Consider the following 24,919-nt stretch of genomic DNA (forward strand, 5'->3'; position numbering starts at 1 on the left):
GGATGAGCTTATGCTGTCTTTGGGTGTGAACCTGACGTTTTAAGCTGCATCGTACTGCTTGGCTTCAGTGTGGTTAGGTATGGGCCAAGTCTAAGGGGTTGATAGCTGATTAAAATTGTAATGCTTGAATTACTGAGTTAGAAAATACTGGAATATTCATCATGACTGTTAATGATTAGAAAGCGACATAATTACTAAACTTTTTCTCAGGCTCTATGTTTTACCACACTTCAATAAGCACTTACTCAACCAATAATAATTCTAGGTTGCAACAGTCTGCCTGTTATTTATTTTAATTATTTTGCTTGCAAGATTTTTTGTCATAATTATAGAAATAGTCATTTGGTAGTACAGAGCTTGAGTATTGCTGACAAAAAGAGATATGTTCAAGCTTTTTGTTTTGCACTAATCAGGACACTTGCAAAAACAACAGTTTATACTGTATGTGAAGCGAGTGTTGATTGGTTGGTAAGTGGTGTTGCCATGGAGAATGCACCACTAATAGTGACTGACAGTTAACTGCCAAACATTTTTAAAAATTTAATCCAGGTAGCTTGACCCTGATTAGTCAAGGCATTGCCCTGAGGAATGTGTCAGCAAATGGCTGTCATTTATTTTGTTTAGCTGAAACAGACGCAATATATGTACATGTTCCTTTTGATTGCAAAGAACATTACTCATTTTGTGGTATATGAATTTCAGTGCCTATGTGATGCTGGGTATGTAGGCCATACATCCTAAAGACTGGTGGATTGTATCAAACAGCATATCCCAGCCGCTGTTTGCAACAGGCAAGGTACAGACCATACCCAACCAGCCCGTGCTTGCAAAACTCAAAACAGTGTCCAACATTAGATGTGATTCCGTGATTGGACAACATTTGCTAAATAATCCTCAATGTGCTAAGAATTATGCTGACAAACAATTTAAGATTGTCATTCAGACTCACAATGTGGCACATTTGCATGTACTGGAAGCTACATATATTAATACACAAGGCCCTGTTCTTTGTGCATTCTCCATAACAATGCCACTTGCCAACCAACCAGCACACTCTTCACATAGAGTATAAATTGTTGTTTCTTCTCTTATATTGGTATTCTTGTGAGTATCCTGATGAGTACAAGATGAAAAGCTTAGACATACCTCTCTTTTCAGCAATATATAGTTATATAGTTGGTCTACAATTTTAAGAATACTTTACAATTTTATGGATTACATTTTTTATTTAAACAAAAATTCAGGGAGAAGTTCTAACAGAGGATCCTGACTTTCAAAATGTCTGTGGCTGTACTCGTTCTATCTGCAGTGAGTTCCTTGTCTTGCAGCTTTACTTTGGTAGTTGTTTGTCAATTTTCTCCAGTTATGAGCTTTAGTTGAATTATAAATGTTCCCAAAGCAACACCAGACATATTTTACAACTACTTGTTGCATGGTCCAAGACACGATAGTGCACTACACTTGTTGTGAAATAAATGCATTATAAGCCTGCATTTGCTTCTAGTTACAATTTGTTCCTGCTTGCAAATTTTGTTGCGTGTAATAAAATAAACATTGCTCTTCAGTTTTAAGTTCACCAATGTCCTACCTAAATATGTTTCCTTTTGTTTTGATTATAAAATAGTTGAACTTATGTTTTAAATAATCTCGTTCCACGGTGCTTAACAAAATTTTAGTTTTCTGTAAGCTAACAATGTGAACATTGAAATAAAAGCAGGAAGTAACAGGCCATAACCTCTGACTAGCGTTGGAAAGTGATGGCCCACAGAAATTAGAAGAAATAAATATACGCTTGCCTGCTCTTGAAAATTGCGTTGCCACTTCCTTTCGCCAGAGCTGCTTGGGGTCCGAGGTCTGGGGGTGTTCGGAGGTCGAGGGGGTGGGGGGGTCCGGAGGCTGGGGAAGGGGCTTCCAAGGTTGGGGGGTTTGGGGGCTTCCGAGTTCAGGGGGGGTTGTGGGCTTCCGAGGTCTGGAGGGATGAGGGGTGCATTCAGAGGTCGGAGATGGTGAGGGGGTCCGGAGGTCTGAGGTCTAGGAGGGATGGGGGCATTTGGACGTTAGGGGGGTCCAAGATCAGGGGGAATGGGGTAGTCTAGAGGTCTGGGAGTCCGAGGTCGGGGGAGGGGGGTCCGATGTCTTGGGTGGGTTTCGAGGTCAGTGGGATCTGAGGTCTGGGGGCGTTCGGAGGTCAAGGGTGATGGGGGACCCAAGGTCTGGGGTGATCCAAGGTCTGTATGGGGGTGGGGTCTGATGTTGGTGGGGGGGTGGGATGTGGGGTTGTCGGAGGTCGGGGAGAGATGGGGGTAGTGGAGGAGTTCTGTGGTGTTGGGGGTAGTCCTGTGGGATCTGCCCGGGTCTTTACAATAGTTACCCAGAAGTTAGAAGAAGTTTTAATTCTTCTAAACTTTTCTGGGTAACTATTGGTATAACTCCGACGGAACCATCCGAAGTTTGCGATTTAAATCTCATTTTTGGATTGTTCCCAGCGCAGCGTAATTGTTCACAGGAAGTTAGCACTTTTGGGTAATTGCCGTGCAAGCCTTGCCTGGGAACTTGCCAGAGGGATTCCCCAGCACATCTTTGGGGTACCCCCCCAAATCCGGCTCTGGGAAGCGCGGAAGTTACGAGCCGATGAAAACATTCAGCAGATCGGGCAGCAACAATGGAGAGAGAAGCAGAGTTAATTGCCCATTCTTCTTTAGAACCAGCACTATTTTTTTTCCCTATAACTCACAGTTACCATCATACTGTAAATTGCATTGTGGAAATATTTGTATTGTGGGTTGTTCTTTATTGTGGATCTATGTTGCCTTTGAAATCAGAATAAAACTTCATAAACTCTCTTTCTTATAGGATACTTACACCAAACTAAGAAAAGAGATTTTCATTGGTCTGGCTTGGCCTAGAGTTGAGCACAGAGTAGAGGTGTAAAGGCATTGTGTCAGTGTAGCTCCCATTTTCCCTTTATTTGAATTTTTAAATGAACTCCAGCAAACAGTATTATGATGCCATCATCATAACATGCAAAGTATATTATAGATGCACATCATTCATTGGTAGACATTTATGATATAAATTAAGCCATTAAGAAATACTTACAAATTAAGACACAAATGGATAAAGTATATTGACTTGAAACAGTTTGAATGTACTGTGTGCTGACTTTGGAAGCTGCATCTTTTCAAATAAATTTGACTTCAACAGTTTGACTACCACGTTTCTTTACTGCATTGTTAAATCCAAATATTGTAAATAGCAATTTGTTAAAAACCTGACTTTTATAAATGCAGTAATATAAAAAAAGTGATAATTCCAGCTATTTGACCGGAATAATTTTGAAGATAAAACAAATGGAGTTATAATTAGGATAAATACTTAATGTAAAAATTATTATTTCAGAAAAAGCTGATGTCTGCCTGTTCCAAGGTGTCACTGCATTGAAACCAGGCCAATCACTGTTGCAGCAACTCGAAGGTGACCAATGTTACATAGCAAATTGTTTGCAGAACTCAGATCCTGCCACAGAGTTACCTTCAATCGAAGTGTCAATAGTTAACTGTTCGGCAAAATGTGCAGCTGTAAGTATATATTTATTAGTCATTTACATTTAAAACTGCAAAACCACATGCAGGTGCGAAAATGTGTTGCCAAAAGTCGCTAGTTAATAAATGAATTTTCACATTCATTTGGTAGTACAGAACTTGAGTATTGCTGAAAAAAGAGACATGCTGTAAGAGACATGCATGAGTGCAAGACGAGAAACTTTGATAGCCTGTATCCATTTTAAGCAGTGCTCAATTTTTAATATATTATCTTCATATATTAAAAAATTATATGCTCCCTATCTGAATCCCTCCAATCTGCTTTCCAATCTCTCACACACCACCAAAATGGCCTTAACCCAGAAGACAAACTACATTCTGTATAACTTTCACCATTGTGCATTATATGCCCTTGACCTCTCTGCAGCCTTTAGCTGTGGTCGGCTGTACCATTTTTCACCAAAACCTCTTTCCAGTTGTCCAGCTGTGCATTCAGTGCCACTTCTTGGGGCTGCATCTTCCAGTTGGTGAGTGGGGTGACATCAGGCGGGTGTCCCGATGTCACCCCGTGTCATTTAGATTTTCAGTTCGGTGGGCGCGCAGCCAACCTGTCAACGGCCATAAGGTTGGCGGGTAGGCGAAGAGCCTGGGCGGCCTTCAGAAAAATCATGAAACCTCATCCACGGGCAGAATAAGGTTTCATGAGGGATTTAAAATGTGTGTAAAATGTTTAAATAAAAGAAATTGACATGTCCCAGCTCATGTGATTGTCACATGAGGGGACATGTCAGGAAAATTTTTTCGTACCCATTAAAAATTTTTTAAAAAACTTCCAACCATCTCCCTGAGGCAAAGATCTGTGCGCTCTTTCATGTGCATGCACGAAAGAGCGCAGTCCCAACTCAGGGAACTCCCCCCACCGCCCACACAGGGAACGCTCAGTGCTTCCGAGCGGATGTCACGCTGGGTCGGCCTTAATTGGCCCACCCACGTAAAATGGCGGCGTGCCCCCAATTGGGGTCGCTGATCGGGAACTCGTCCCCGTCCCCCCTGCTCCCACACATCCCCCCCAATAGGTGGAAAATCCTGCCCTTGGTTCCATTTTACCTATCCAACCAGAGCCAGATACATTTCCAATGGCTTGTCTTCTCAACTCCATGCCATCATAGCTGGAATACCCAGGGTTTTATTATTGGCTCTCTCTTCTTCCTCATCTGCTCACTGACCCCTATGAGCTTTAAAAGGTCTACCAATGATACACAGCTCTACGTCTCCATCAGGATTTTTGACCCATTCACTGCCTCTGTGCTGTCAGGTGCTTGTTCGATATTCAACCTTAGATGAGTCTTAACTTATTCCATTCAAACATTGGGAAGACCAAAATAATTTCCTTCATCAGTGACAAACTCTGTCCCCTTGTCACCGATTCACCCACCTCCCCACTGAACCAGAATATTTGCAAAATTAGGCCTGAATTTTTGCAGGGATGGAAAGGGTCTGGGCCTTAGCCAAAATGTCACCGGAGCTCTGAATCCAGAAGTGCCGTTCCTGAACCTGGCACCAGCCATCTTTGGTGGAGGGCCCAGAACAGGGAGGTGGGTTCTACTTTGCACACCTGTGTTCATGGAAGCGGCTGCAGATTTAAACGATTCACTCAAAAGCAATTTTGGTCACCCAGGTTTCTAAAATATATCTCGTAAGCTTTAGACATTTGAGGAAAAGGTCTAAATCTGGTGGAGTCCTTTGGAGAGGTAAGGTACCCTTTGGGCAAGCTCAGATATCCTTTTGGAGAGATCAAGTACCCTTTGGGATTCTTAAGAGTAAACATGAATGTGCATAAAAAGCGGATAAGGTCTGTGGAGCTGTCAAGCTAGCAAGTCATTTAAATCCCCTGCTCTTTACATTTAAAAAAACAGCCTACAATTGAAAAAAAGTGGTGGATGCAATTTCTTTAGTTGTTTGTTGACCTAAACCTGAGGACTATCACTATAGGATTAGTGCTGCTTGACTGCTTCCACAACCTATCATTATCACAGTGGGAGGTCTGTAAGTCTATGAATTCCTCCCTAAGTCCCTCTGCTTCTGAACCTTATGCTTCTGCTTTAAGATTCCTTAAAACCTACCTCTTCAACCAGGCTTTGTCTACGCCTCCTAAATTCTCATTTATTGACTCAGTGCTCATTTTCATGGCTCGAAAGCACTTTGAAACTTTTTAATGTTAAAAGTGATATATAAATGTATGTTGTTGTTGACTTTTCTTAATAAACCTATCATTTTGTGAATATTGATCATAAATATACTTTTTTTAATTCTTTCATGGGATGTGGGCAACGCTGGCAAGGCCAGTATTTGTTGCCCATCTGTTATTGCCTTTGAATTGAATTGCTTGCTAGGCCATTTCAAGAGGCAGTTAAGAGCCAACCAGATTGCTGTGGGGCTGGAATCACATGTAGAACAGAGCATGTAAGGATGGCAGATATCCTTCCCTAAAGGACTTAGTGAACTAAATGTGTTTTTATGACAATCGATGATAGTTGTCATAGTCACCGTTACTGACTATCTTTATACAGGTACAGTGTCTCAAATCTGGCTATCCGAAAACCAGAGTTGTCAGAAAACCTGCCATTTTTATAACCTGCCATGCATCAATTTTAATGAGTAAAATAATGTACTGGGGCAATTTGGCCAGGTGCTGCACTTGCACAGTGGTGCACCAGACTAGTTATTGACTTTGCCCGCCAGTCTTTTCCTGTGCTCCAAATGGTCCAAGTGACTCCTGACCCCACCTGACCTGACTTGGCCCAACCTAACCTGTAGCCTCACTTATCTTACTATTTAATTTTTTTCCAAACGGTTATTTCTTTGCTATTATGTAGTCAGTTTACAAACTTAAAATAAAAACACATGTTTACTTGATTTCAAGTATCTCTCATTAATTGAATTAGGAGAATTCATATTTCAACTACCACAGTGGGATTTGAACCCATATCCAACGAGTATTAGATTTGGCCTCTGGATTACTAGTCTAATAATTTTACTACTAGGCCACCGTTTACCTTAAATGTAAACAACATTTTGCAATCTCTTTAGAACATTCTCACCAGGAGACATTTTGTCTTCCAATATCTAAAGATAGATTTGTAAATTGTTATGAATGCAAATGCATTTTCCTGCCCAAAATTTATGATCAGAAATCTAAAAGAACAATGTCGGACACATTTCCCTTCTATAGAAAAATTGGAAGCTATAGGGGTCTCACTCACTGACTGGAGAGCCGATGAAAGTACCACATCACCTCTTTTTGGGAAGGCGCACTGAATTAAGTGCCAATTAGGCACTTAACTAGGCAGCAGGAGGTGTTCCCCGGGGTCAAGGACCCTGGGGGAGGAATTCGCATCCATTGGGAACTGCCAGCCAATCAGAAGCTGCAGCAGCTTTTCATTGTTCAGCAGCGCCACCTGGGAGAAATTATTGTGGTAATTTTGCTGTACTGTGTAATTATCATCATCAGTGATTAGCCTTTTCAAACTAACGTGAACAAGTCTGCAAAGTAGACTATTAATCACAGATAATGTGATTTAGGAAAATATTGAAACAAAACTTTTTTGAATTGGTGGCGTTTCCTTTTAGCCTTTTATTTTAAGCAACCCTATAATTTTTATGCATATTGACCATTCTTGTCATAAAACTGTGTATAAATACAACTATTACGATCTATTATACCAATCAACAGCATCAAGTCTATGTTCCTTCTTCCGATCCTCATGTTTGCTGTGGAAACTGTAAGAATATCTCATGCACTTTTGAGGAAGAAGGGAACATTGATCTGCATAATGTAAGTTTATCAATTGTATTATATTATTTCACTGTCATTTTCCTTTTCACACTGTGCAGTCAAAATGTAAATCATGGTCTGAGTAGCTGGGCTGAATTTTCTACCGGTCATTGGACCCCTGATGTTGTGTTCATAAGGGGATCCTGAGCCTGCCCATGTTGCCAGCGAGCCTGGTGGCACAACCTTCCAGCAGTCAGCCAGCCTCCTAATTGGCTATCTCTGCATTCATCATCCTATTAAGATGGCAGGCTGGTCCCTGATGCTGCAGGCCCAATCAGCCCCGACAGGAGAGGTGGGCACTGCTGAGGCAGACAGGTGAGCGTGAGGGCACGTCAACATGGAAGCGTCCTTGGTTGCCTGTATTAAACTCATCAAATAGGCTGAAGCCAGTAGGGCCATCAAAGTGGAGGGGACACCCCTCCAAAGGAATGGTTATTGATGCAATTCCAGTCTTTCATCCTTGCAGCCCCAGTGGCCATCTAGCCTGCTGCTGGAAGGGTAACTCGAATGAGCTGGTGGCCCCCTCACACTGTGGAGTGGGGCATTCCAACATTGGGAAAATACCAGCGCCATTGCAAAATAGCCCCAATTGTGACTCAGTTGCCCTAATTGGCAACCCGCCTCTGTGAAGTAGGCAGCTGACCCAGATCTCAACCTGCTGCTGGGAAAGCCCCCCAGAGTGTGTAGAGAACTATCCTGTTGTAGCTTCCCCCTCATTTCCTGACCACACCACCCCTGCTTCCAACCCTGTTTCCATAGGCTGGAAAAGTTCAGCCGGATGTGTTCAGCTAGAAGTGTAAGTATTTGTATGAAGTCCAAATCTGTGGAATAGTGTGGTCTTGAAATAGCTAATAATTAGGCATAAATACAGAGTGGAGTTTCTAATGTCTAAATTTAAATTGACTGATTTTGTACAAATAAGAACAGTATCCATAATATTGCATGAGATATATTCGCATATTACCCTTCCATCCTGTAAAGCAACAACACTTGGTGCAACTGTTGTCCATTTTACTATTACATTTATCACAATGCCTGAGCTATGGAGATTTGAAGCCAGTTGGTGGATCCTTCAGTTAGAACTTTTATTATTAGTGCACAAGGGAACCTAAGTTTCTTGATTTTGAAGTAGGACAGTGAACGTAATGCTGATTTGTCACAGAAAGTGTGATGAAATTATGTGCTTGATATACCATTTTTAGATTATAAAAATATATGGATCAATATTTTAAAAATTCTATAAAACAGATGTAAGAAATAAAGATATGCCAACTAAATTTAATTTCTCTTGGTCAGCTTTCAGAAGTGAAAATTATATTGAATATTTTTGTTTCTGTTGATCAATTTACCTTGCTGTGTATTTCAAAAATGTTAACTATTTAGTATCTATTGAATTGTTGCTTGAAGTGCTTTGTTGTCATTGTAATTGCTAAGTTAAAAGGAACTGAGAAAAATGTGTGTTGACTGCCTAACATATTTTAACTCACATGTGCTAATCATTTTTCACTCCAGGCAGGAACATCTTGGGTAGCTAAATGCATCAGATATGAGTGCCTAGAGACTACTGTTGGAGTTGTGATGCTTGGCTCTGGAGTTGTCTGCCCACCATTTAATGAGACTGACTGCATACAGGTTTGTATGTCTGTCATTAGCAATAACATATGTCTTCCGCATAATTGGTAGTTTGGGGAGGAATGTCCAGCTTTTGGAGTAGGGCCACAACCAGTGAATGAGCTATATATGATTACACAAAATTGCAAGACTTTCATAAGAAATCTAAATATTGTGAAGCACATAAATGCAGACTTTCTATACAAAAAAGGCCCCATACACAAAAAAGCAAAGACCCCATACTCAAAAGTCTAAATATCCCTTTTAAAAGTTGACTGGCTGCTGTAACTAAATTACTGCTGCATTTCATTTCCTGATCTGGTCTAGGCCAGTCCACAACCATCTGCTCTGCTCCACTGTTGCTTGAACACAATCGTCTTGTTCTCTCCTGTGGCATCCATGTCTACTGCTACCCGAAGTTTGAAAATATGGAAGGATGAACCTTAATTGAACTAAATAAATAACTAGAATGATTGATGAATGCTAATTGGTACAAAAAGACTGAGGCTGAAATTCAGAGATCTTTAACCTATTTGTGGACTCCAAACATTGGAAGAAAGGCTTTGGAGATTGATGGAGGTATCTATTACTGACAGAGAAAGAGAATCCAACCCAGTATATTTACAAGGCTTCACTGTCCTGCAATAGGTTACAAAACTTAGTAACTTCTTTTTTATTTGTTCATGGGATGTGGGCGTCCCTAATTACCCTTGAGAACTGGCTTGCTAGGCCATTGCTGAGGGCATTTAAGTGTCAACCAGATTGCTGGACCTGGAGTCACATGTAGGCCAGACCAGGTAATGACAGCAGATTTCCTTCTCTAAAGGGCATTAGTGAACCAACTGGGTGTTTACAACAAAAACCAACAATGGTTTCATGGTCATCATTAGGCTTTTAATTCCAGGGCCAGGATTTTCTGATAATAGGCGGGCTGGGCAGGAGTGGGCGTGGAGCCGATCGCCGCCTGTGATTGGCTGCGCACTGCCATTTTACGCTCAGCACTTTCTGTGCGGGTGAGGGGAGAAGGGAGAGTCAGGGCCTGCGCTCTTTCGCGCATGTACATGAAAGTGTGTAGCAATCTCCCTGAGGCATGGAGCTGCCTCAGAGAGATTGAATGTATAATCAAATCATGAAAGAATCAAATTATAAATTTATTCAAACATGTCCCCTCATGTGACTGTGTCACATGAATTGGGACATGTTTGGAAGGGTGGGAAAATTCATTTATTTATTTATTTTATAAAAGCTTCAGGAAACCTCATCCCGCCTGTGGATGAGGTTTCTTGAAAAATGTGAAGGCCGCTTGGGGTTTTTGCTTGCTCACCAACCTTAAGGTTGGACGGGCAACGTTCTTAAGGACTTTAATTAATTTCTTAACAGCCTTAATAGGCCCTTAACATTTTGGCGAGCGTGCAGCCAACTCCGGTGTGCGCCCGCTGAACGAAATATCACAATGGCGCATGATGATGTTGGGAGGCATGCCTGATGCCATCACGTATCATTTTATGATCAGCGTGTTGGGCCCGACCCCATACGCCGACTGGAAGATTTTTTATTGAGTTCAAATTTCACCCTCTGCCATGGTGAGATTCAAACCCAGGTCCCCAGAGCATTCGCTTTGTCTTTTTGTCCATGACATCTTTGTCAATCTCTGCTTAGCCCCTGCTTATCACTGGCCTGCTATCCAGCTTCACCTGCTCCACGCCCTCTTAAACATTATAAATTTCATCTAGCTCTGAAAAGAAGGGTCATGCAGATTCAAAATGTTAACTCTGTTTTTCTCTCCACAGATGCTGTCAGACCTGCTGGGTTTTTCCAGCATTTTCTGTTTCTATTGCCCAGAGCATTACCCTGGGTATCTGGAATACTAGTCCAGTGACAATACCACTACATCACTGCCTCCCTACAGAGAACTGTGGCACAAAGATGAACTGTAGTGACATTGGCATTCACTGTTACAAATTCTAGAATACCGGATATAAAAGCTGTCAAAAGAGTTATAAAGATAAAAACAAAAAAACTGTGGATGCTGGAAATCCAAAACAAAAACAAAAACAGAATTACCTGGAAAAACTCAGCAGGTCTGGCAGCATCGGCGGAGAAGAAAAGAGTTGATGTTTTGAGTCCTCATGACCCTTCGACAGAACTTGAGTTCGAGTCCAAGAAAGAGTTGAAATGTAAGCTGGTTTAAGGTGTGTGTGTGGGGGGTGGAGAGAGAGAGAGAGAGAGAGGTGGAGTGGGGGTGTGGTTGTAGGGACAAACAAGCAGTGATAGAAGCAGATCATCAAAAGATGTCAACAACAATAATACAAAAGAACACATAGGTGTTAAAGTTAAAGTTGGTGATATTATCTAAACGAATGTGCTAATTAAGAATGGATGGTAGGGCACTCAAGGTATAGCTCTAGTGGGGGTGGGGAGAGCATAAAAGACCTATTTCCATTATAAAAAGAGAAAAAGAAAAAAAAATATATATTTTTTTACATCTTTTATGCTCTCCCCACCCCCACTAGAGCTATACCTTGAGTGCCCTACCATCCATTCTTAATTAGCACATTCGTTTAGATAATATCACCAACTTTAACTTTAACACCTATGTGTTCTTTTGTATTATTGTTGTTGACATCTTTTGATGATCTGCTTCTATCACTGCTTGTTTGTCCCTACAGCCACACCCCCACTCCACCTCTCTCTCTCTCTCTCTCTCCGCCCCCACACACACACCTTAAACCAGCTTATATTTCAACTCTTTCTTGGACTCGAACTCAAGTTCTGTCGAAGGGTCATGAGGACTCGAAACGTCAACTCTTTTCTTCTCCGCCGATGCTGCCAGACCTGCTGAGTTTTTCCAGGTAATTCTGTTTTTGTTTTTGTAATAGAGTTATAAATCCTGGGCCATCCTTCTGGTATTGGAAATTAACGGGAAACGTGCACAGTTGCTCAAATAAGATTTTAGTTTTGTGTATGTGGGGTTTTTGTTTTTTGTGTGTGGGCCTTCTTTATATGCAGAGTCTGAAATTTGTGTTTCATGATATTTAGATTTTCTTCTGGAGGCCTTGCAGTTTTAGTTAATCATAAGTAGTTCATTCACTGGTTGCAGCCCCTATTCCAAAAGGTGGACAGCCCTTCCCAAACTATCAGCTATGTGCTGGGTGAAGGAATTTGTTGGCCACCATTTGGTAATCCCCAATTCGGAGTACATAAAAATCCTGTGCATCTGCACTATTTTAACATTTTGAATTAGTTAACTAAGAAAACAAACCACTGCTATAAAATAGGAATCTCAAATAATTTTACATCATTTTATAAATTCCTTGTTTTTTTCAATTTACCAGCAATAGTTGATCAGTATAGTAATGTACAAATAGATTGTATTCTTGTGAGAATATGTTACATACTTTGTTGATTAAAGATGATATCAATATTTGAAACTAACCACAATATTAACATGCAAGTGCAACAGGCAATTAGGAAGGCTAATGGAATGTTAGCATTTATCACAAGAGGATTTGAGTGCAGGAGTAGTGAAGTCTTGCTTCAATTGTATAGAAGCTTGGTTAGACCGCACCTGGAGTATTGTGTGCAGTTTTGGTCCCCCTACCTCAGAAAGGATATTATTGCCATAGAGGGAGTGCAACGAAGATTCACCAGACTTATTTCCGGATGGCGGGACTGTCTTATGAAGAAAGATTGGGGAAACTGGGCCTGTATTCTCTAGAGTTTCAAAGAATGAGAGGTGATCTCATTGAAACATACAAAATACTTAAAGGGATAGACAGGGTAAATGCAGGTAAGGTGGTTCCTTGTTTGGGGAGTCTAGAACCAGGGGACACAATTTCAAAATAAGGTGGTAGCCACTTAGAACCGAGATGAGGAGAAATTTCTTTACTCAGAGGGTTGTGAATCTTTGGAATTCTCTACCCCAGAGGCCTGTGGAAGCTCAATCATTGAGTATGTTTAAAATAAAGTAAAGTAGAGATTGATGAATTTCTGATTAACAATAACATAAATGGTTATGGGGATAGTCTGGGTAAAAGGCATTGAAGTGTTTGATCAGCCATGATCATATTGAATGACAGAGCAGGCTCGAGGGGCTGACTGGCCTTCTCCTGTTCCTAAGTTCCTAAAATTAAGGTTTTCTAGGCCTCTTATCTCTTTAACAATATAAATTAATTATTCTGTTGTTAGCTGATTATAAAATGCCTTTAACTATTATTGTATGCTTAGGGCTAACATATCAGCATAGAGCTCAGGATATAAAATGGAATACCTTGTAAGTTGAGACAAACAACTCTCCTGCTTTCCAAAGCAAAATGCTGCCTATGTTAGAAATCTGAAATAAAAGCAGAAAAATGCTGGAAATAATCAACAGGCTTGGCAGCATCTGTGGAGAGAGAAATAGAATTAATGGACTGGATTTTCATGTTAGAGGCGGGTAGCGGGAGTTGGGAAATTTCCCAACTTGTTGCGCCTGCCTGGGGAAAAGTGCCTCATAAGGTGAGATTTTCATTGTGGGGGCAGTTGGGTGTGTGCTGGAGTTGGGTCCACTGACCCCCAAAATAGTTCGGAGCTGGCCACGGGGGCTGATGAGTGCCGAGGCGGGCTGATGAAAAGGCCCACCTCAATTCTCTGGGACTTTGTCGCAGTTGGTTTGTTCAATATTACGCCTTCTAGCCCTAACCTCTCACATCCACTACCCCTCCCCACTTCCAAGGCTCTATCAATGCCAACTCATGCCAGCCCATACCCCCCACCCACTCCCAATGGCCCCTCATACCCTCCATGCTAACCCATGTCCCTCCACCTACTCCCAATGGCTCCTCTTACCTTCCATGCCAATCCATGCCTCTCTTTACAAAAAACTGTTGCTATTATAACCTGATAAAAGTGTAAATCAACTAGACTTTTAAAGAATCATAGCAGAAACTATAAGCACTTGACACCTCTTTATCTTGTGTAAATAAATTTTATGCCATTGACAAAATAGGTCTAAGAAAAAAAGCTGTCAATCAAGCAATGTTTTCCTTCGTGCGCACCTGTTTCAACAAACTAATGGAAGTCTGGGCTCTCGGCCAAGCAAGTTATAAATTGCTGTTTTTTTAAGCTTTTCCACACATACCAATGCAACCATGGGGTTCATTGGTTCTGTATGAAGTATACTGAGTGAATGATCATGGAAGTGCTATGAGTTGGCATGAAAGGTGGGGGAGTCATTAGGGGTGGGTGGAAGGGCATGAGTTGGCATGGAGGATTTGAGGCAACATTGGGGTGTGTGAAGGACATGGGTTGGCATGGAAAGTGTAGTGGGCCATTGGGAGTGGGTAGGAGGCATGGGTTGGCATGGGGGACCTGGATAACGCCTTTTGAAATTATCTTTCAAAATGTTCTGGCATCCAGACAATGGTTCACAACTCCTCTGTGAACCACAATTCCTTGAGAAGCTGTGCTGACTCCACAAAAATTACTGGGGTTTACCTCCGCAATGGAGCTGGCCAGGTTAGGCTCGCAGTTTGCATCTGTTCTCCGCACTAGTGAAATTTGGGGGCTTGGGAATGGGGGTGGGAATCCTGAAATCAGGTCCCTTCTGCCATTTGTAAAGGTCTGAGGTGTCTCCCTGACATTTCAGGTCGTGAACTATCATCAGAACATTTAAAATAAAAATAAAAATTGCTGGAAACACTCAGCTGGTCTGGCAGCATCTTGGAGAGAGAAACAGAGTTAGCGTTTCGAGTTGAACATCACTCTTCCTCAGAACAGATTTTATTTATCACAACATTTAAGTCTGTTTCACCATTCAATTCAATAATGCTTCTTCTATAACTCAACCTCATTAACCCACTTTTGCACATATTCATTGATAATCATGCCTAACAAGAATCTATTGATCTCAGTCTTGAAAGCTTCAGTTGACATAGGATCCACAACCTTTTGTGCAAGAGCTATGTTACCACCCTTAATAAGAAGAAGTGCTTCTTGATTTTATTCCTGAACAGTATGGTTCTAATTTTAGTATTATGCTCTCTTATTCAAAATTTCCCTATCAGAGGAAATAGTTTTTAATTCTTTGATTAGATCATCCCTCAGTTGTCTATACTCAAGGGAACACAAGTCAAGTTTATGCAACTGGACCTTGTAAGTTAACTCTTTGAGCCCTGGTATCATTCAGGTGAATCTGCACTGCACTCGCTCCATGGCCAGTATATCTGCCCTGAGATATTGTGCCCAAAACCGCATGCAAAATTCCAGATGGGGTCTTAACCAAAAAAATGCAACTTAAGACCATCTTTTTCCCCTTTTATTTTACAGCCTTCTTGAGATAAAGGCACACATTCCATTAGCCTTTTTGGTTACTTTTTGTACTTGCCCAATAACTTGTTGATTTGTAGACACGGGCACCCAATTCTTTTCGTTCCTCCACAGTTCCTTTAGAAAATAGTCTAATTTGTCATTCTTCAATCCAAAGTGGATGACCTCACATTTCCCCACACTGAACTCCATTCACCACAGTTTTTCCCACTCACTTAATCTGTCTACCCATAGATGTCGGCATATAAATCGACCTTTGAAGCCTCGAAAAATACCTTCAAAAACTGGGGCCGACTTATACACCGAGAATAAACGTGAACTGTGGGTGTGTGGGTGGTTGCCGTCTTTGTTGTTCACCACTCAGGGTTTGTTCTGTGTGGGAATATTAAATTTCCACACATCTTTTCAATGCAGCCTGGTTGATCCCTTGCACCCAACTATAAGGTATTGATAAATCTAACATGCACTTGTGGGGTGAAAAATTGAGGCTGAGTATCGCATGCCATGGCTGAAAAGGGGAGTCAACTTATACGCCAAGTATATGCAAAAACGTGATTTTTAGGACTGTAAAAATGGGGTCATCTTATGCCCAGGTTACCTTATAAACCGCAGTCTACGTTATGTCTCTCTGCAACTTCCTTCTCCCATTTGCACTACTTACTGAACCTCCAAACTTAATTTCACCTGCAAATTTGGATAACAACTCTCTATTCCTTCATCCAAGTCATTGTTGAATATGGTGAAAAGCCAAGGCTTCTGTATATATCCCTGGGGATCCAACCAATCAGAGTATGTTTCTTTATCCCTACCCTCTCCAACCTGTCAAGCCAAATCATGTTGCAAGTTTGCTTCCAATTCCATGCACTTACATTTTGCAAAACCATATCAAGTACCTCTTAAAGTCCATATAGAATCTCCTTAAAGAAATCAATTAAATTAGTCAGACATGACTTACCCTTCACAAATCCAGACTGTGATCAGCTCAAATTTGTGAAGCACTCAGTCACTCTGTCTCTAATGACAGATTCTAGTAACTTCACTACGACTGAAGCAGGGATAACAGATTTGCGATTATGTAGTTTCTCTTTTCTACCCTGCTAAAGCCAGTAAATTATTCTCCTTGATTTATTTTTAGGGCAGAATTTTCTCCCCGTTGGGGTAGGGTGGGTGTGGTTGGGCGGGAATGGGCGGGCGCAGCCCAAAATTGCCCGTGATCGGTTGGGCACTGCCTTTTTAGGCCCACCCAGCATGACACGCACCCGGAAACGCTGATTGCTCCCTGCATGGATGGGGAGGGGGGAGAGTTGGGGCCTGTGCTCTTTCACGCATGCGTGCAAAAGAGTGCAGAAATCTCCCTGAGGCACGGAGTTGTCTCAGAAATCTCCCTGAGGCATGGAGCTGTCTCAGAAATACTCCCTGAGGTCACGGAGCTGTCTCAGAAATACTCCCTGAGGCACGGAGCTGTCTCAGAAATACTCCCTGAGGCACGGAGCTGTCTCAGAAATACTCCCTGAGGCACGGAGCTGTCTCAGAAATACTCCCTGAGGCACGGAGCTGTCTCAGAAATACTCCCTGAGGCACGGAGCTGTCTCAGAAATACTCCCTGAGGCACGGAGCTGTCTCAGAAATACTCCCTGAGGCACGGAGCTGTCTCAGAAATACTCCCTGAGGCACGGAGCTGTCTCAGAAATACTCCCTGAGGCACGGAGCTGTCTCAGAAATACTCCCTGAGGCACGGAGCTGTCTCAGAAATACTCCCTGAGGCACGGAGCTGTCTCAGAAATACTCCCTGAGGCACGGAGCTGTCTCAGAAATACTCCCTGAGGCACGGAGCTGTCTCAGGGAGATTAGTGTAATTTTAAAAAAATTTTAAAAAGAAAAAAAAAATTAAGACATGTCCCCTCTTGTGACAGTGTCAGATGATCTGGGACATGTCAATGAACTTTAATAAAAAAATTTATTTAACTTATAAACCCTTCATGATACCTCATCCCGCCCGTGAATGAGATTTCATGATAAATGTGAAGGCCGCCTGGGCTCTTCGCCTGCCCGCCAACCTTAAGGTTGGACGGGTAGATCAATCAATTACTTTAATTAGTTTTTAAATGTCCTTAATAGGCCTTTGACAGTTCAGCGGGCGCTTAGCCAACTCCGCTGCATGCCCACCAAACTGAGGATCAGAATGATGCACGGTGACGTTGGGATGCACGCTCGACCTCACCGCACTTCATTTTATGTGTTGGCGAGTGGGGCCCACCCCCGCTCACCGACCCGAAGATTCTGTTCTTAGTTTCCCTTAATCCATTGGTATTTTGTCCCCATTTAATATGGCTGCCATTTCCCTATTGCCGATTACACCATCTGTTCTTAAATGGGTATAAATTTCGTTTGGCCACTCTCTTTTAGGAGAGGTAATTTTGACTCAGTGTGATGGTGTAAAATGGTGTAGTGAATAGCTTGTTTTACATCTCTCCTGATTTTTTTTTTCAGTTTACTCAAATAAGCCGCCTTTATCACCTTCTGAAAATGCATATTATCTGCTCAAAGGCAGGTTATTGGTGATTATTTGCTGAACCATGGCTATTTATACGCTGTGATTTTTTTTTTAACTAAAGGTGAGGTGAAGAGGTAGCCCCAAGTCTATCAGCCGGAACAGGGATTGAACCCCATGCTTTACCATTAATCTGAACCACCTGCTAATTGTCTAGCTATCCAAGCTAATTGCCCCCCCATTCAACATGTGATAGTCACCAAGAAACCTAATAGGGAATTCAGAAGAAACGTCTTTACCCAGAGAGTGGTGAGAACGTAGAACGTGTGACCACAGGGAGTGGCTGAAGTGAATAGTATAGATCCATTCAAGGGGAAGCTCGATAAGTATATGAGGCGGAAGCGAACAGATGGTTATGATGGTGGATTTAGATGGGAAAAGATGGGAGGAAGCCTGAGTGGAGCATAAACATTGGTCCTGTCTTGTGGGTCAAATGGCCTGTTTCTGTGCCATATATCTTATGCCATCCTATGTAATCCTACATGATCTTTTGACCATGGATGAATGTTTGATGTAATGTCTTCTCTCTCTCTTCTCTCTTACTTGGATCAGTTTTTCCTGATAAATTGTACTTTTTTCTTTCCGCAGAAAGGGGGAGTTGTAAAGCTTTACATGGACGGTTGCTGCAAGACTTGTAAGTGAACAAAGCTGCATATTGTGCTTGTTTGGCTTTGGTTTTGGATAGCTGTGGTAAAATCCTGAATTGCTGGGAAAATGAAGGAATAAAAAAAGCATGTAGTGTTTGAATCAGTTTGAACAGCAATCTGTTAATATGTTAAACAACAGTTGTGAACGTTTTGTTGCACTGCTTATTTGGGCTGCAGTATGATAAATGCAGGCTGCTGATATGGTTAATCTCACATTTATTCTGGAGTATAACTGTTAAGTAAAGAAAAGAGAAACAATTTATCATAATCCTCTTTAGAGGTGTAATTTGGGAATACTATTCAGTGTCGATAAGGAAAGGAGATACATCATCCCAATTCAGTTTGAAAATATGAAGTCTTTTGGCAGAATTCTGAAAGGTAATTATAAAGTTCAAATATTTTTATTTTGCTTATGGACTTAAGTATTTTGACCAAGTTCAGTACAGGCAAGAGCAATACATACATCAAACCTATTGCCATTCTGTCAGATTGCAACTTTCAGTAACCTATGGTAGCTACGGAGTCAAATGCAATCTGTCATAATTTCTGTCACCTCTTAATATTTGGTACTTTATTTTCCTTACTTCATTCTTTTCTTTCTCTTATTTCTATTTGTTTATCCTCTGAATTTATTTAACTTTTCTTGTTGCTTTTTTAGTTTTTCTTTCAAATACTTCTATGTCTTTATCAATTAAAAAAAATTTGGTTCAACTGTGCTATTTTAATTGAGTCACTCAACATTAAGAGTACCAATTCCGAATTGAATTGACATATAAGACCTCTCAAGCCAATAATATCAGCTTATTTGCCAGATATGCGGTTAAATACCTATCTGAATCTAACTGTTGGAAGGATTACTGTTTGGGAAGTCTGGTGGTAGCAAGGCTAATGACCTTCCAGATTCAATAAAACATAGTAGGTTGAGAATTCTAAAACCCTAGGAGAGGGAACTAGTTATGTCACATCTCTGTCCTTTTCTACCCCACCTGAATTATGGCCTAAGTTATTGGAAACAGATACGTAATATGTGAGTTCCCAGCATCTGGTACTGTTAAAGGCCTCAGTGAAAGGAAGGTTACAATTTAAATGGACAGTTTCAATGTGACAGTCAGTTACAATAGAGAAACATAAATTCAAAATGGGTAATTTTAAATTAAAAAACAATCTTCCTGTGGCTCTGCTGCCCCTTTGACAGCCCACCTGAAACTATGTGCATGCTTGCCATCTTAATCCCTTTAAAGTAAACTTGAACTTACAGTAACGCAGAAAAATTACTTCTATTTCCTTAATGTGGGATAAAATAGTCCAAATATACAGTAGGCTCACATGTGGTTGTTAACCCTGAGACAGTATAGAGGAAATAGGACAGCTGGGCTAGAAGGAGAATGAACACAACAATCAAAGAAAGTAAATTGGAAATAAAACTTTAAAAAGTAATGAGGGCTCTCATTTTCCTTTGTCTTATTTTCCTGTTTCGGACTTCCTGCCTTTCTTTCATGTTTAAGTTTCATTAGATTTTCCATAATTTCTTACAGATGCCTTATTCCAGTTTTATTTTACTATCCTCTTCATACGTCCTTTATATTCCTTCTTCAAAATGTAACATTTTTTTCCCAATTAAGGAAAAAACAAATCTTAGACTTACAGGAATTTGATGCATACTTAAAGGAAGTGGTATAATAATAAAATAAATGCTAATATCTTAGTATCTCACTTAAGATATACTTAATATGTATACCTTAATATACAATAACATATTAAACACATATATAATAATGGATTTGTATGCACACTGTAGCTCTTAATTAGCTTGATCAGTTTGCTTTAAATGTTCCTTAAATGCTACAAGTATGCATGTTTGAGAGTGATGATAACTGGATAAATTGAATTTACAATATAATTCTTTTATACTAATTGTGAGCAGAAAGAAAAGACTATGAAAACTCTTACAATTTTATGGTTTTCCCTGAGCAGCAGTGGCCAAGAAAATACAGCAAAGAAACTGTGCTGCTAAGAACTGAGCCTTTATTCTGTTTATGTCTTGGGTCATAGTCAAAGGTTATGAATAAAACAGCATCACTTGGTCTTCAGATAGGTGTATTACACAATATAAAATAATACTCAGTAGCTCTCCTGTAATTTAGTGCAAAGAAAACCATAAAATTAGAAGAGGTGGACACTTTGTTGTAGCCTTTAAGGCAAGTGTAAACTGAACTGATCATACCAAAAAAGGGCTGCAGTGTGCAGCCCAATGTATTTTGTATCTTCAATACCCATTATATAACATATATATATTCCAAAGAAAATTCTTTTTAGAGGAACCAGTTCATAGGAACACAAAAAACTGTTATACTTCAGAATTATATATATTGTTTAAACCGATGTGGCTGCAGAGAATGCACCTAAATCCCAATCACCTGCTTACATGTGATTCTTTAGTGTTATTTTGATTTATAAAAAGCCATCACTGACTAAAAGCATGTGCACTTGAATGGCCTTTCAAGTTCAACACCAGCTTGTGTTCATACGCATTCCTTTGTGACATAAACATATTCTTATATACCAGCTTGATTTAATGCATGCCAGATATGTAATATTTCAATGTAATTTATATTGTTACTTTATATTAAACTGATATTGATAATTCTGCCAGGTTCTGGATTGGGTTTATTACCTTTTACCATTAGTCCAGTAGTCCCAACTGGTAGTACTAACTGTGACACAGGTACTATTCCCATTATGTATTTTCTTTATAATTACAGTATTTTTCAACAACAAAATGTAAAATGAATCTATAATATGTGAAATGCATGGTATAAGAATTATTCACAACAAGCACAGAATGAGTTTTATGTATTATGTAGAATTTTATAGACTTACAGCACAGCAGCAGGCTATTCAGCCCAACTGTTCTATACCAGCTTTTACAGTTCACATAAGCTTCCTCCCGCTCTAATTATCTCTTCCCACCTTAGTTGCCACCATATCCCTCTATCTCTTCTCCCTCATGTATACTATGTCTGCTTGAATGCATCAACATTTCAACAAATCCATGTGGCCATGAGTTTCACATTCTCATCATGCTCTCTGAATTCTTTATTTGATCAATTAATAGGCAACTCATATTTGGCTCGCTTGTTATGGCCCCACGAAACAGGGGAACACTTTGTCCACATCCCCCTCTCTAACTCGCTTTATTTTAGGTCTTCCCTTAGCTTTCTTTTTTCCAGACAAAATGTCCCTGTTTAATCTCTCCTCGCAATTCTGGTAATATTCTTGTACCCCTTTTATGCAGTTTCTCCAGTACATCAACATATTTTTTGTAGTTTGGAGAGAAGAACTGCAGACAATACTCCAAGTATGGTCTAACAAGGTTGTATATAACTTTAATATTGTCTCCCTGTTTTGGTATTCTGTTCATCTACCAAAATGAACTTTGCTATACTGAATCTCATTTGCAATTTATCCACCCAGGCTGTGGGCCTATTATCCTGTTCTTGTATTTTGGTGCTGTGCTGTACATTTTTCACCATATTCCCTCACTTTGGTATCATTTGCAAAATTCAACAGCATACCTCCAGTTTCTGAGTCCAAATCATTTATGTGCGTGGTGAACAGTAGAGGTTCCAGCACTGATCTCTGCAGAACACCACCTTGCACTTTCAGCCAATCTAAGAAACTTCTCTTAACTCCTATCCTCTAAGTTCCTCTTTAAATCTATTTTGTGACTGAAACCCCCGAGTCCACTTGCCCTTGCCTTTGCTAAGAGCCTCGTCTATGGTTCTTATCAAAAGTGTGTATGTTAGGGATAATGAAGATATCAGTACAGATTTTTTTCTTACAGCACTTAAGCATAAAGATTTGCCTAGGTAGAGTGTAAACTGAATGGGGAGCTCCACATGCTTGTAATGGAGCCTGACTGATTTTCTATGCAATTTAATTCATGGATGGAATATCAGGCAAGCTCTCCATGAGTTCTATAAGCAAGCACGTTAAGAAGAGAATCAACACTATGATAGTTTTGCAGCTTTGTACTTATCATCCCTTATTCCTCAATGACCCTGTCTTTCAACTAACAACAGAAGACTGCTCCCTTGATTCTTCTTCTATAATCTATCTGTGCACTTGGAGGATGGGCACCCATGCACTGGAGGGAATTCCTCCTGTCATCACTCCACCAGGCAATGAAAATCATTATTTTTTTCTTACATGGAGGCTGTGGTGGAAGTAGAATTGCATCTTGCTTTATTGTCTGAATTGTAATTTTTCTATGAAATTTAAGATCACTGAATTTCTAGGCCACTACTTCAGTGAGTGAGTGGTCAATCTACGCAACAAGTGCCTAGGGAAACAGTGGAAGCAGGCGGTATTGATTCCTTCAAGTGCAAATTGGATAGATTTTCAGGAAATAGTGTCTTGGAAGGCAGTGCAAGAATAATCTGAGATATGGCAAATGCTAAATTTAGAATGGTCAGGAAAAACAGGTGATCTTTGACATATGGTTCCCAAAACATGCCAGTATGAAATTACAATGCTTATCATAGCTGTTACCATGTAAATTAACCTCTATTATGTTCTGTAGCAGCTGAGATTTGACTTGATGCCAATTATTTTAATTCTTGTTTAACTGTACATTAAAATTAAGTAAATAACAATGAAGCATTTTTCTTCGATAATTGGTCTTAATCTCAATTTACTATATGTGAAACAAATAAGAGCACAGCTTTAAGTTAATGTTAACATTTGCCTGCAATGTTGTATTAATAACTTTTGCAAATATTTCAGACAGTTTAATGTGTCCATTTATTACTAGGCAAAGAAGATACAAGGCCTTGCCGGAAGTTAGATGTTAAAATGATCATAAGAAAAGATGACTGCCGCACCACTGGCGCTGTACGTATAAACTCTACCTTTTATTTCCAGTTATGCCATTACTGATTACAATAAAAAATATAGCTATACAATGGGCAGTTGATGCCAGTATTACATCCAATCCCACAATCTCTTTCAGCAAAGACACAGAAGCAGTTGTAGTGACCTCATTCCTTGTGTGGCAGAAACCAGCCATCTTAGCTCTGACCCAACACATGGAACTGCATCTCAGTGCCATCTCAGATAAACAATTAAGAATGTTTAATGCCATCATATTGCTAAGGAAGTGACTTAGAACATTTAAAGGAACCAAAAATGAAAAAAAAAGTTTTACTGTAGGGAAAGTATCCCCCTGTGAATTAAATATGGAACGTTCTTCATGATTCTGAATTCTTTCTAGGTTATTGTGGCTTCTTGTGATGGTAAGTGCCCATCTGCAATGATATTCAACACTAATATTAACAGCTATGCAAGATTCTGCAAGTGCTGTAGAGAAGTTCAGCTCACCGTTCAGACCGTGCCACTTTTCTGTGCCGGCAATGCCACTTGGATTGACTTTACGTTTCAAGAGCCAACAGACTGTTCCTGTCAATGGAACTAAACACTTCTTATTATGAGTTAATTGTACTGTTACAAAATGGCCTGGAAATTGATTGATGCCCAGCTGATATGGCAGGCAGCTTGCATGTGCACGTTTTGCTTTGGGAGTGCACTGGTGAGGGCGGAGGGAAGGTGCCTAGCGCCTGTGTTTGAAATGGGCATTGGTCCCATTGCAAATGAACTTGCAAGTAAGTCATGTTTCAGATCCCCTCCTTAAACTTCTCTGCCTTGAATGCCAGCATTGGACAGCAGCTTTTAGGAAAAAGCAAGCCTACATTTTCCCCAAAAGAGACCATTATAGAGGCTGCCAGCAAAAACGTAAGGTTTAAAAATTCTTACCTGAATTTTGAACCAGAAGGAGATATAGCTCCTTCTAGCTCCATAGCAGTGCCAAAGACCATTGCTGATCCCCTAGTTATTGCCGTTTCTTTTACATAACCCAAAATTTGAGTTCCTTTCACCACCAAACTGCCTGATACCACCCAACAGGTGTCTGCGGCTCACCAGTCTTACATAAATGAGGTCTAATGCCCAATATTGGGTGTGCCTTATGCCCATCTGAGCCATCAGAGGAAGCACTCTGGCTTGAACCAATTTCTAGGCCAATGGATCTTCAAAATTCACGTTTCTGAACATTACCTACATGTCTGCAATTATTTTGTTAAATGCTTTACACTAAATATTTGTAAATTTACAATAGAATTAATTTTTTGTGATAACTTGTTGGCAATGACAGTGATGTAAGGTTATTTAATCAAATAAAATTTGTGTTAATTTAGATATTTAGTAAAAACAATATGTTACACTTCACATTATTTTGAGTATATGATAAACGTTCTTGTTTTTTAATACAAACATGAGTAAAAGTTTTACTTATGCATTTCTTGCTTTGCTCTGAATATATTGCGTCAATTTCATAAGCAGTTGTAATTGTTTTTCCTTTTGATCATTTATG

General features: G+C 40.3%; 1 protein-coding gene across 1 annotated transcript in view; it reads left to right on the forward strand.

Annotated features, from left to right (window-relative positions):
• Nucleotides 1–23,965, forward strand: part of otogl (otogelin-like) — a 198,816-nt gene extending 174,851 nt beyond the window's left edge. Inside the window, exons 48-54 of the mRNA XM_041215660.1 lie at nucleotides 1,245–1,308; nucleotides 3,400–3,578; nucleotides 7,276–7,377; nucleotides 8,890–9,009; nucleotides 18,434–18,479; nucleotides 23,306–23,385; nucleotides 23,765–23,965. Coding sequence (XP_041071594.1) covers nucleotides 1,245–1,308; nucleotides 3,400–3,578; nucleotides 7,276–7,377; nucleotides 8,890–9,009; nucleotides 18,434–18,479; nucleotides 23,306–23,385; nucleotides 23,765–23,965 — 792 coding nt within the window. The remainder of the gene's footprint in view (nucleotides 1–1,244; nucleotides 1,309–3,399; nucleotides 3,579–7,275; nucleotides 7,378–8,889; nucleotides 9,010–18,433; nucleotides 18,480–23,305; nucleotides 23,386–23,764) is intronic.
• The last annotated feature ends 954 nt before the right edge of the window (nucleotides 23,966–24,919 follow it).

This window comes from Carcharodon carcharias, chromosome 21, assembly GCF_017639515.1.
Source record: "Carcharodon carcharias isolate sCarCar2 chromosome 21, sCarCar2.pri, whole genome shotgun sequence".
Lineage (NCBI taxonomy): Eukaryota > Metazoa > Chordata > Chondrichthyes > Lamniformes > Lamnidae > Carcharodon > Carcharodon carcharias.